Below are 13,516 nucleotides of genomic sequence, written 5' to 3' on the forward strand. Positions count from 1 at the left end.
ATTGGAAATCACTCATCCCCTGCTATGCTGAGTTTCCTAGAAGTTTGACCATAGACTGGAAACACATATCGAGGGTGTATCATGCCTGATAAAACATGTTCTCCCACAGTCTTTTTTCCTTGGAAAAAAATATTTAATAAAGGAGAAGAAAGATTTATATTGTACTTAAGAAATGTCATAAAATCAAAGTTCAGTCAGCCAAAGCAGAGGGAGCCAATCCAAGCACCATTTAAACTTTCCTAGAAAGTTGCAATAAAACATATTTCAGTATACTGTAAATACATGTAGTGCCCTTCCCGAGGCTTAATCTCGTGGTTTTACTTTGCCATAACCATAACCACATCTCACGAGTTCCTATTAAATCAAAAGTAGTAACATGAATACATAAAATCTGATTTTACAGTTCTTCATCTACCTCCACTGGGTTGTGCAAAAGTACTAAGTAAAATGGTGATGCAAATGTACTCCCAGGTATGTAATACTATGCAAAGTTATCCTAATTCTAAAACTTGCCTCCTGCTCCTCTCCATAGGAAGTGCTCCAGAGCACGTGCTGTCCCAGCAGGGAGGATTACCATCCAGTTTAACATGGTATCTCCCAGACACTGTGCTCATTAGAAGAAATATTGTTGAAAATTTCAAGTAAAAATATACCCAGTAGTTTCTGCAGAATATAATCCAACCATATTAAACACTCAACATTCAGTAAAAATTACTGAATCTATATCAAAGGCTCTGCTACTTACTATATGGTAATTTCAGTTTTATTCTCTGGTAGCAATTGGCAAATCCTAACTCTTAAAGCTACAAATCCTGAAAAAATTATTAGATTGGAAGTACTCATGAAGTACAACAGCTTTAGACAGGAACTGTAGTTACCACAAGTTGTCCCAGCCCCAAGGGAAAGCAGCAATATATCAAATACCAACAGAGAGAAAATAAAGCAAAGCACGATGGAACTGCAGAATTAAAACTAAGCAAGACTGCATCCGTTAAGACTGAAATAAATTGCAGGCGAGAAACACATAAAGGTCAGTCATTATTTTGCAAATGTGCACATACAAAATCTATTTTGCAATTTGTATTTTCCAGAAGTGTCACTTACAGCCAGGAGATACTTAAACTGAAACTTCTTATTAAGGCAATGGGAAACCTTAGAACCAGCAAACCTATTTGTGGAGAAATCATACCCACTTTTTGTATGTTTGTATAGCTCAGAAAGCCCCTCCTCCCCATTATGATTTGGTACTTTAACAGCTTCCTCCATTCATGTTATTTATATACCAGCTAGCTTCAGTACAAGCCAAAATACAGATTCAGACACGCAGCATTTTTGGACTCTGTAAATGTTTATCAATCTGGAAGGGGTAAAGCCTCCACTATGGTATTCAAGCATGTGCTTCAATCGTCTTTTAAGGCATTTTAAAGCTATATGAAGAGCCACGCTCCCCAAAAGCTGTATGAAGAGCCCATTTGTTCTAAGGTATTTCCAGAAGAAAGCGCACATTTCTAGAAAACTCTGCTTTCATTTTAACCGGTGGCATATAGCCCAATGTATGTACCATAGGTTCCCCGTCCTGCCATCTTATGGAATTGCTGCCAGGTGAGTGGTCCCTGCACGTGCTGGATGTTCTCCCAGGTCCTTCCTGTTCGCTTCTTCTGGATGGCATCCTGGAGAAAGGGCTGCAGCGACAGCAGCATGCGCACCACGTCCTGGGAGGAGAGCATGCTGATATCCAATACTGCAAATGACAAAGGAGCATCAATCATTTTCAGTGAGGAACAGGTAGAATTATTTTGAGGTGGCAACATTTTTTGGTTTATTGTTCCTTTGTATTGCTCTTCACAATGCCCATAAATTTTGTATAACTTTAACTAGCTCACCAGCATTTAATGTGGTACTTTATGAAAACATTGCTGAAATAAAACTGTCATAGTCCTTTTCACATACCTTTCAATGGTACTGTTGTCCAGCTCAGTTCAGAAGTCAGAGCATCTTCAGCTTATAAACAGGTAATATTTGATTATAAAATCACTGTTTTTTCCCCTTGGTGACATTTTCATACAGAGCATTTCTTTTTCTCCTGACTGCTTATACTTTTCTCCAAAAAAAAGGGGTCATAATTCTGCCTTCCCCCCAACACTTGAATTTGTTTTGTATCTCTGCTTCAGATTTGTGAAATTCCACAGACTCTTTCACAATTTAGACCACAAAGTCTAAGGACAACTGGATTACTGGCACTTTAGATGTAGTTTATAAAACTTTCAGAAATCTGTGTTATTTCTAGAATATGTTTATGCATATCATTTCCCACAAAGATTAAGTGGCTCACAACTGGCAAGTTTCAAACAAATGTATAGACATCACAAAAAAACGCAAAGAAAAATACAATCTGTTCTGACCCATACCATTGCTGTGAGGCCAAGAATGTACAGTGGCACTTCTTACTAGGGCTTCATCCACTTTTCCGCCAGTGGGGTTGTCCACATACTGCCGGCCTTGCTCCAGGGCATTGAAGCATTCGATCCAGGAGTCGTTGCTGTCGGCCTGCAGCCTGTCGTAACTCCAGTTCATGCACGGGAGCGTCTGACGGTTATTGGAGGACATATAATCCAGGCAGCTCAGAGATGTGAAAGGCTGTGTGTGCTGATTCTGGAGGAGGAGGAGGAGGCTCATTGGAGGTTCCTGGGTCCTTCTAGCTCCTTCTCCCATCTGAGAGATCAAGTTGCTTTGACATATCATCAGCCGTCTTTCTGCAGCTTGGCCAATGTCTGAGGTCTTGCCAAAAATATCCAGCTCATCCTCGATGAAGAGCCCAGAGTTGTAACCTAATTTGCGGTTCATAATGGCGCTAAAGCCGCAGGTGCAACGGTACTGATCCTCGTTAGATGAATCTGGGATGTATAATCCGACATCTGCACCTTTAATATTCATGTTACAGGCGCATATACAACAACTATCAAAGTTACGGTCTTTGAAGATGTTCAACACAGAGTCTGAAAGAATCAAGGTGACGTACAGGCTGTGGGCTTCTGGGATTGGCTGAACAGTGGCTGGCTCCACAGAATTAAGCGGTCGTGTTGTAGAAGGGGTAGAAGCAGGTGAACCTTGATCTGTGCTGTCATATTTTACAGATCCTTGCCCGCTCGCAGTACCCCCACCTCTAGGAGTCCTTGGGGTCCTGGGAGTGCGTGGGGTAGGGACAGAGAAGCGGGGAGTTGCTGGTGATGGCAGAACTCCTGCTCCACTGTTGCTGGCCGGAGCAGTACTATTTAGCGTCACTGGTGTGTTCATCTGAGGAGTGTTCATCTGAAGATAGTCTTGGTCAGCCAAACTCCCAACGCTAGGCACATTGCTACAAGAAATAAATGAAAAACAGAGTCAAATGCCATCACAAACTGGTTGGTTGTGAAGACTGATTTTGTCAAAACTTATTTTTAAATACAAGGAGATGGTGAAAACCGAAAGGATTCATTGTAACTCTAGTAAAGAAAGAACACACCTTCTGCTCATAACCTTCTTCTCATGTCTCTGAACTAAAATTGTAATTCTCATCATGAACGCCATTGTTTCCTATCAGTGTAATAAAAAGGTATCATCTCAGGCACTTAGCCCTCTTAAAGGTTATTCCCATGGCCTAAAGCTCAAATGCTCTTGAGAAGAATCTCTAGATAAATTATTAAGTTAAGATTTTAGGATATTTGTAACTCTTCTAGGGAAAAGAAAAAGAATTGTAGTTGTTTTAAAGACAATTATCTGTAAAGAGATACACATTAGTGGAAGTGAAGAAAATATTTCAGAGGCATAGAAATCTTACTTTATTTTAGAAATCATCACGCTAAATAGCTGTCAGAAGTCATGCATGTGGCACTTATATGATAATGCCTCATGGTGGTATGCAACTGATAACAGTATTTCAGATACTATAAATGTAAGTGGTCTACAGCACAATATGACACATTCCATTACAAACTCTTAGTCCAGTAAAGCTAAGAATCATATTTTTGGGTCATCTCCTGTCATGACTGGTTTTTCTTACTCTGTTTTTGTCATTTTCCGCCAAATTCAAGTGACCAAAGAACAGTTTGTACATTCCCATGAGATCAATCTTCTCTTTGGAATGACTCATATCAAGAAACAGGTAATATGGGGCCAATCAAAAGAATAAGATCTTAACTTTTCTCTTTCCAAGTTGCTAATAAGCTGCTGACTTTTCTTGAAACGTGTTCATTACATATTAGGGCAAGGAGAAAGTGTAAAAATTCTGTGAGTGTCTGGATAAAGAAGGGGAAACAGGTTTTCTTCATGTTTGCCTATTCTTACTGTGTATTTTGTGTGTTATTTCAAAAGAGTATTATTTTAATGCTCACATATCATCAGTGACTTGAAAAGGAAAATAGTGAAGACCTTATTCCTTAGAATCTTTTTATTACCTTTGAACTGACGTATGTCCAACTCAAAGCAAGACAGGAAAAAAAAACGAACAAAGGTTTGAAGGAGTTCTGAATCTGAAGCATACTGAATGCCTCAGACTAATAAGAAAAGGTGACCTAGAAACCTTGATTGTCAATCACCACTCCGTCGGAAGCCTGCAGTAATAATCTTCACTCTAATTGGATTATATTGAAAATGAAAGGGTGTTTTTCCCCAACAAATACCTGAAATTAATAACCAGCTCAGGCCTGGTGAATCAGTCACTATTATGAAAAAACCCAAGATTTAAATTGCTCCCTAAGCACTATCAAGGGTTTACAATTTCTTTTTTGCAATTCTTTTGAGAACACTGAAGGATCCCCTTTGGAGCTAGAAAAGGACCGATTTAAAGGATTTACAGACTGATTTAAAGATACAGACTACTTCCTCTAGAAATGAACGCAGTGCAGCAGGAGACCTTTGTAGTATTATTAAGCCTTTTAAGAGGTTTTATTAATTTAATGGTGCAAATTCGTGATAGCTTTCAAGATGTCTAGCAATGAATTTCTTCCATAAACATTGCTAATTTCTGAGAACAGAGGAAGGAATACAGGTTTTTAAATTTAACAGCAGTGTTTGCTTATAGCCCACAGCACTCTCATACTTGGCATCTTTTCTTTTAGTATGTTGAAAGGGGAAGATGGCATACAGCCGATCAGCATCTGTCTGATTAGCAGCTCCATATGTGACCCATTCAGGTTAAATCACAAGAACTCAGAAGAGCTAACTTGAGAACACGGAGAAGAGAGCTGTCACAGGCCTACTCAAAATTTTAAGAGCCCTCGGAAGGCAAACTGGTATCATCAAGACCCGCTATCACCAGACTGATGCTCAGACTGAATACACAAGCACAAACAAGAGGGGAGCCCCGCTGCAGGCTGGAGAACTGGACACTCAAACGGGAGGGCAGAGACGTGAGAGGTTACGTGCATTCATTTTATTCCCTAACACTTCTGGTTTATGTTGAATTACAGTATTTTCCTGCATCAGAAATTGCAATTCATTCAAGTAGCACATGTTTTGGTTCTTTTAAAAGCGCTAAGAGTGTAGTGGACACATACTGTAACACCACCAGCTTCCAAAAGTTGTTTCTAATTGAAATGTTCCTACTAACTGAACTTTTTTGGTATCAATGACAAATTAAAAAGCTTCAAAATACATTTGCAGGTTATTTTATAGTTCTGGTGTACAGTAAAGCACTGTTAATATATGCAAACATTTTAATTAACAAACTATTTTAGATATGGGCATGACAAACTAATTTCCTACAAGACAGTACTTACTTGTAGCCATCTCTAATGAAAGTGGCTGCAGGCGGCAAAGGAAGTTGTTCAATTTTAGGAGGAACAGCCCAAGAAGGCCTGAAAATGCAGGCATCTGGTATCTTCAGAGGTAGGAGGCACTGACTTGGCAGTATCTTCAGTGGAGCAAATACGGAGGAGCCCACAAAAGGTTGAAATGATGGAACTTTGTGCACATACGAAAAATCCTGTAACATCCAAGTGGCATTGTTCACAACAATATGGTAAGGTTGCTCTTTATACTTAGATATTTATTTTTAATTAGAACCTATTGTACTGTTTGAACCCTCTACAACTGCATTTTTTCCAAAATTAAGTATATTTATTCATTCTACAAGACATTCAAGAGCAGTTCCTTCAAGGAAACTCAGCTGAGGCTCCTTGTTATACTGAGATGCTATACAACTTTAATGTCAGTAGATTTCACAATTAGACTCATTTAGGACAAGCTATGTCTGAAAAGTGAATAGCGTGCTATGAAATTTTCATACTGCCTAACTTTAAGCACCTAATTTAGGCACTTAAAAGATTGATCTTTGCAAGAAATCTATACTGACAATGGAGAGAGAGGCTGAGTCACAGTGTGAAGAAACCTTAGGTGCCTTAAATCAGCCTCTCGGAATAACCCCCACATTGGGGATTAATATAATCCAAGTAAGTGGACACTTTACACATGCCAAATATTAAATATAAATATTTAAATAATCTAGTAAACATAATATTAAATATAAATATAAATGAAGTCCAGTCAAACAGGACTTTCATTGACTGCCATGTTTGTTTGCAGAGAATGATGACAAGAACTTCAGCCAGAGTTTCTAGAGCTATTCCAAGTTTCTTTCAGAAGAAAAGAGCTAGTCCTTTTGAGGCACTACTGCAAAGTAAAAATCATTATTAAAATAGTAACAGTAGTCTCTCAGAATTTCAGTATTTAACATCTCGTTAGATCTTTGCATTTTTTCCCTTGCACCTTGTAAAGCATTGAGAGATGAGAAATGTGTGGATTACTATCTTCAGCTGCTGAATACTCAGCACAAGGAATCTACTTACATGTTCTCAAAATGATTAGCAATGGGTTTAGGTGCTTATTTCCCCCACTAGTGTATATGAGCAGGTGTGACACATTTAAAAGCAAGTAAACCGTGCTGTTGGAAATGTTATCAGGCAGAATTAAAATATGTATTTTAATACTCCTAAAATGGTTGTGAGGGAGATTAAAATATCTTCAGTGTCAATGATGCCCTAAAATCTGTTCCCACTCAAAAACTTTCAGCTCAACAAATTCCAATAGAGATTTTCTTTCCAAGCCCAAGTTATCCTAGTCTTAAGCAAATAGTTCACTGCACAAACAGAAGTTAAAAACCAGCAAGGTCTGTGGCAAGGCAAAGTCTTACAAACCTTATAAAAAACTTATTTCAGACTTCTACAATGGTATAAAAATTGGTAGATACACAAACTATACAAGGCAAACGGACAGCTGTACTTCAGCAAAGCCTCTAAGAAGATGCCTTTTCTCATCATGCCTTCAAGTTATGAAGTTAGGATGGAAGGAAGAAGAGATCTTGCAACAACAAAGCAGACTTGCTACACGTGCCTAGCTGCCCAGGTGGTGAACTGTCTTCATGAGGGGCACACTGATAACTGACTCCCTGACACTTTTGTGAAGTCTCTCTTTCTCACCAGAGTTGTTCCTAAAAGCTCTCTGCCAGCTCAGCCCCTTCACAGGTGTCAGCTTAATTTGCAGCCCTGGGAGCTGGTAACTCCTGGGGCTGACTAGACACACTTTACTGTAATATGGAGACACAATCCCTGAATGCAACAACCTGTCTTACTTCTTCCCAGGGACGGGGACTTCCTCCTGTCCCAGGGACAAACTGAATCCTCTTATGGAGGAAGTCACCCTGTGACTTGCCTGTGCTTTACGTTCAGTCTGCTGAAGGTATACTATCACTGCCATGCAGGAAAACTTACTACTTCATAGCTGACTAAATCATTTATACTAAGATAAATTTATGTATCAGTATTCTCGTATTGATATATAGCCACTTCTTGTCCATGCAAACTGCAAGTGCTGCATCTCTCCGTGTACAGCGCTCTCAGCAATGCAGATCCTTAAAAATAAGCCTTTGGTTAATTCCAACATTCACAGGAGCACAAAATGAGAGGGAAGGAGCGGGTGTTGGGGAGAGAAATGGCTGCTGAAATAGAAGGAACAGGCTGTGGCAGATTAGGGACAGGTTGGGCCTGAAGAAGAAGAATTAGGCTATAAAATCAAGGGTCGGGGACTACCAGGAAGACAGAGTTATAGTGTGTATCTCCCTTTTTATTGCTTGCATACAAATGAGCTTGCTGCAGAACAAGGTGATGTGTATTTCTACACAGAAACGGGCATTTTTAAATAAAAAAACCCCCTCAGGCTATATGCATGGATATATGATAACAGTAACTTCTGACAAAAGTGACAAAAATTGGCCCAAAAAGTTAAGTAATGCAGAATACACACAAGCAGGCAGAATGATTTTATCCTACCTCTTAACCTGTGCTAAAGATGGAACAATGAGATACAAATCAATGTACACTAGGTGCTTATGTCAAGTCCTTTTATGTGATGCTATGGAAAAATGGATACATCTTGATATGTAAAGTCGGGGAGGTGAGTACTAGTACCCAGCAGCAGAGTCCCCATTTAAAAATAGTTCTTTACTCAGATACACTATAGGACTCAATATAGGAGTAACTATGTGACATTACCTGACCTGTGTTATACAGAAAGTCAGATAAGAATGGTCCCATCTGGCCTTAAAACTTGTGAAGTAACATCAGCTGAAGAAGAAACAGAGCAAGTTCAACCCCTGGGCTTTCTCAGAGATTTTCAACCCTAACCAAAAAAGGCAACATTTCAGAGAGAAAAAGGCAGCCTTTCTACATGCATGATTTTATCCTAGCTGCATCCCCAGAGACTGGCAGCAAGGAGTGGCTATACATAAAAGGTGCTACAGAAAAATTATCTGAAGAAATAAATCATTTAACAGCTACTTAGTCACAAGTAACACGTTTTTTCATACATGTACATTCTTTCTGTTAGGCATAGGGCTCATTTCACATACAATATTGTTTGTTTCCTGAGAACACAAAAACATTACAAACATAAAATTACGAGAAGAAAAATACCTATAGTTAAAATCAGGGCAACAATTAAAAAGCTCTTTTACTAGAGAAGTTTTTTTTTTCCAACTAAAGACTGATATGTACTTTACAGTGATCAAGTTGACATTTGTTAAAGTACTCTGCTACACACACTACACGTGACTTGTTTATACAAATCAAAACATACATAGATGAGATTATAAAAATATCACATCTTTGGCATGTTACCTTAATTTCTTCAGGTTTAGGGCTACCTAATCCATCTTCCACCTCCATTTTAAACTCAGCAAGCTGTGTTGGAACCATGTTGACCATAGGACTTTCCATCATTCCCAAGGTAGTCACAGTCTCTGAACTTATGCCATCTTTATAACTCATTACCGGGGAGAAGGCAGGGTGTTGTTCTAAAGAAGGTGGTGTTGGGAACATCCTCTGGAGATCTGCCACAGCTAAATATGATGAAGTAATACATTGTTAATCATTAAAACACAAATTCTCAAGGAAATCCAATAAAACAGAAGAGACTGACTCAATACTAGCTCTAATTTCATCAGTTAAAACCTAACAAAGATTCTACAGACTTATTAGAGTTCTGACACCAGTATAAATCCAGATGGAAAGTTAACTCCTAGGGATAAATTCCAAAAATTCCTAGGGATACTTTGCAAGCTTATTGTTCAGCAGAAACAACAAACTGGTAGATACACAAATTCTATGTAAAATTTTAACAGCAACAAAAGAATATTTCATAATAGATTAATTAACAATGCAAAGTTCACACCAGCAACTGTTACTAAGGAGATACAGAGTAGTTTCTTCCCTTTTTTAGAGCTGATACTGAGCCCTCAAATGGGAGGCTTGTGGAATTAGCATGCACTTAGCTGCATTTTTCCATTGACATACAGTCATTGTAGTCTCATTTGGTCCATGGCGACTTAACTCCAGAAGAGAAGACAGGCTACTGTTGCTAACACAAACAGGCAATTTTGCCTAAGAATCAGACTGCCAGGCATCCAAAAATGATAAGTGTCAGAGGAAGCCACAAAATTATAATTTTGCATCACAAGACATTAAGTCAGGAAAATCCTTGAATCTCATTAAATGAATGTGAGATACATAATCCATCGTACATTCTTCCTCTTTAAGAAAAAACAAAAAATCTGGTCTAGTGGAAGGGCAGGGGGGGTGGAACTAGATTATCTTTATGGTCCCTTCCAACCCAAACCATTCCATGATTCTATGAAAACCCCAACAGAAATGCTTTATAAAGTGTAATGCAATCTAACAAAAATCAGAATGAAGTCTTGTATTTTCTCCCCAGCTACATTCTTTTTCCTTCCAGCTACCAGCTTCCATATTTATTTTGCTTAAAATTCAGAATATATGCTATCTTCTCCTGACTTGACTTAGGACAGACACTCTCTGGACGTAACCATCACTCTGATGAATTTACTATTAAAATACTCCAATTAGAGAAGGGTGAATTCCCATAGGGGTGTCTTCTTAAATACTTTTTCTGACAGACTAAATGCCCAATTCCATATCCATTCCTATACATACCTCCAAGCCAAGTTGAGGACACAAGGACATACTTGTATTCAGTAACTTTTGCAGCCTAAAGATTATGGAAAATTCATAAATACAGATGGATATCTGACTGGTAAATACTGCATTGTGGAAATATAAACTGGTGAAACATAGCACTACTCTCAAAAATTATTTGAAAAAGACAGAAATAAGTGATGGAATTAGAAGTATATGTCATAGACAAATACACACACTAACAGTACAGTTTTGTAGGATGGGGCGACATCAAGATGTGTCTCCACTCTGCCTTGACAGAGCCAAAACCTGAATTTCATTCTTTTGGGCACAGAGGTGAGGCAGCAAGTCTCTTTTATTCTTTAAACAAAGTGAAAAAACTCAAATAGGTGAAGTCCTCTCGAAATGGAGTTCTGCTGGTAATAACAGTCAAAGCTGAACCCAAAGTCTTTCACAACCTGGAGTAGTAAATAATGGGCTATGAATTATCCCTACTCAGTTGTTTGTTTTCCTTTCTCACTCTTTGGATTTAACAACCGTAGTCTTGTCCTGATACAGGATAAATTAATATGAAAACAGGTTCAGCAGAATGGAAAAAACTATTTTCCACCCAATGCTAGTATGAAATACAATCTTCAGGACGCCAGCTGGATTAGCTACTGCCTCTGTTTTTCAACAAACAGAAGAGTGCTTTAGAAATTGGAGAAAGGGGGACAGAAAGGAAGGTTAAAATGAAATGTGGTCAGTAGGACTTTATGATGATGTATGGTTCCCTGCAGATACTGTTATGCCTTGACAGCTGGTGTCAAGGGGACAGCTACAAAACAGAAGTGGAGTGTATCTATTTAACTTATTTCATACAGCTCTATAGTATATCATTTTCTCACACTCAAGCTCATTCCAGTTAGCAAAATTCTGCAGTGCAGATTCATAAAAAAGTTTAATTACAAAAAATCCCCCAACCCTACAGCAACAGGCTAACTATCATTATTCATTTTCATGTGTGTCATGCTTGAAAAAGCTTTGCATATTTTAAAAAGCTATGGATCAACTAAACCTGTCAAAATCCAATCTCTGTATACTTCAAACTTCTACATTTGAGTAAATCAGCACAGCTTTTATGGGTCCATAAAACTCTGACTCATCTCCTTCAGACTGTTTTTTTCTTCTCCTCAATTTGTTCTCATTACCAGCTGAACTTAATGAGAAGGCATTAAAGAATGATTTGCAGAGAGATTTGATTTCTGCTTATAGCAGCCACAAAAATCAAACATTCTTCCTCCTCACCACTAAGTAATTTGTAATTCATAATTTGATTGGTTAGTATTATACCAAAAACCTTCCTCCTCTCACACATACATGTACACATACATACACACATTCCTCTTTCATCTCAAGAGCAAAGCCACCTACATAAATACAATCACAGAATCATTGAGGTTGGAAAAGACCTTTAAGATCATCGAGTCCAACTGTAAACCTAACACTGACAAGTCCACCACTAAACCATGTCCCTAAGCACAACATCTACATGTCTTTTAAATACCCCCAGGGGTGGTGACTCAAACACTTCCCTGGGCAGCCTGTTCCAATGCTTCACAAACCTTTCAGTGAAGACATTTTTCTTCATATCCAATCTAAACCTCCCCTGGCACAACTTGAGGTAATCTCCTCTTGTCTTATCACTTATTACTTGGGAAAAGAGTCCAACACCCACCTCGCTACAACCTCCTTTCAGGTGCAAGAAATGCAAGAAAGACCATGTATCTCAGAGTAAGTCATTCCCAATAGTTGTTGGCACAGTCCTTACAAAAAAGCCCTATTGTTTTAATCTGCGTTTCATACATTTTCAGCATACTAAATTTAATTTCTAAGTTTTCTGCACTTCTGTAGCCTTCCTTGTGCATGTGTAGTGCCTGCACAAGCATCACTTCTACCATAACCATCTGTAAAAGGTCTACAATGTGTCTTCAGTTAGAAATAGTTCTTCGATTTTAATCATGCACTTCCACATCTTGATTAAACCCTGAAGTGATTTTAGTCTGAATTTGTCTTAGAAACAGGGAACGGTTTGGGTTGGAAGGGAAGATCCTCCAGTTCCAACCCCCTGCCATGGGCAGGGACACCTTCCACTAGCCCAGGTTGCCCAAAGCCCCGTCCAACCTGGCCTTGAACCCTTCCAGGGAGGGGGCAGGCACAGCTTCTCTGGGCAACCTGTGCCAGGGCCTCACCACATTCACAGTGAAAAATTTCTTCCTTATATCTAATCTAAATCTGCCCTCTTTCAGTTTAAAGCTGTTACTCCTCGTCCTATCTCTACACCTCCAGATCAAGAGTCCCTCCCCATATTTCCTGTAGCCCCTTTAAGCACTGGCAGGCCTCTGTAAGGTCTCCCCGGAGCCTGCTCTTCTCCAGGCTGAACACCCCCAACTCTCTCAGCCTGTCCTCACAGGGGAGGTGCTCCATGCTGAATGCAATTTTCTTCCAAGACAGGTTGCACCATAATGGCCAATTGGTAAGTCACAGCTTCAAATTCTTTGAATTCTTTAAGAAGAAGAATGATTTATACTTGAAGAAGGATATGGTAATGGTGTGACTAACAGATTAAATACTGAATTGAGAACAGAGGGCATAGCTTCTAAATGAAGATTTGTAACAAATTCCTCCCATACTTCCAACCTAAGACAATAATGTCAGAAGAAGATCATCCCAGATCTCAGTAGGCACATTAAAAATGTGTGTCTAAATTACCATCCGCTGTTTTCATTAAAATCTGCTTATCCTCTTTTAATATTGGCATCTGGTAATTACAGAACAAAATAAGCACACCACCTCTTAGTCCTGAAAAAATGACCTTATAAGTCTCCTACAAAAGGGCAGTAGGTAGCTGTAAGGAGATTTTAACTGTCAACAAAGTAGTAAATCAGTTGTTGCTACTTACTTGGTGGGTAAGGTACTGCTGTTCTACCATCCTTCCCTACAGGGCGTTCCTCAGACCCTACTGTGGGCATTTTCGATGACCGAAGAGCTGGTGATACAGCCTAAAAGCAGAA

The 13,516-nt window shown here is 39.0% G+C and overlaps 1 protein-coding gene across 2 annotated transcripts in view; it reads right to left on the reverse strand.

Moving 5' to 3' along the window:
- MED13L (mediator complex subunit 13L) overlaps positions 1-13,516 on the reverse strand; it is a 201,650-nt gene that overhangs the window by 26,854 nt on the left and 161,280 nt on the right. For both annotated transcript variants that reach the window (XM_074844601.1, XM_074844600.1), the window contains 5 exons: positions 13,405-13,504; positions 9,150-9,370; positions 5,757-5,962; positions 2,409-3,355; positions 1,562-1,741 (listed from right to left, as the gene is read on the reverse strand). In XM_074844601.1, the coding sequence (XP_074700702.1) occupies positions 1,562-1,741; positions 2,409-3,355; positions 5,757-5,962; positions 9,150-9,370; positions 13,405-13,504 (1,654 nt within the window). The remainder of the gene's footprint in view (positions 1-1,561; positions 1,742-2,408; positions 3,356-5,756; positions 5,963-9,149; positions 9,371-13,404; positions 13,505-13,516) is intronic.

Source organism: Strix aluco, chromosome 18, assembly GCF_031877795.1.
Source record: "Strix aluco isolate bStrAlu1 chromosome 18, bStrAlu1.hap1, whole genome shotgun sequence".
Taxonomy (NCBI): Eukaryota; Metazoa; Chordata; class Aves; order Strigiformes; family Strigidae; genus Strix; species Strix aluco.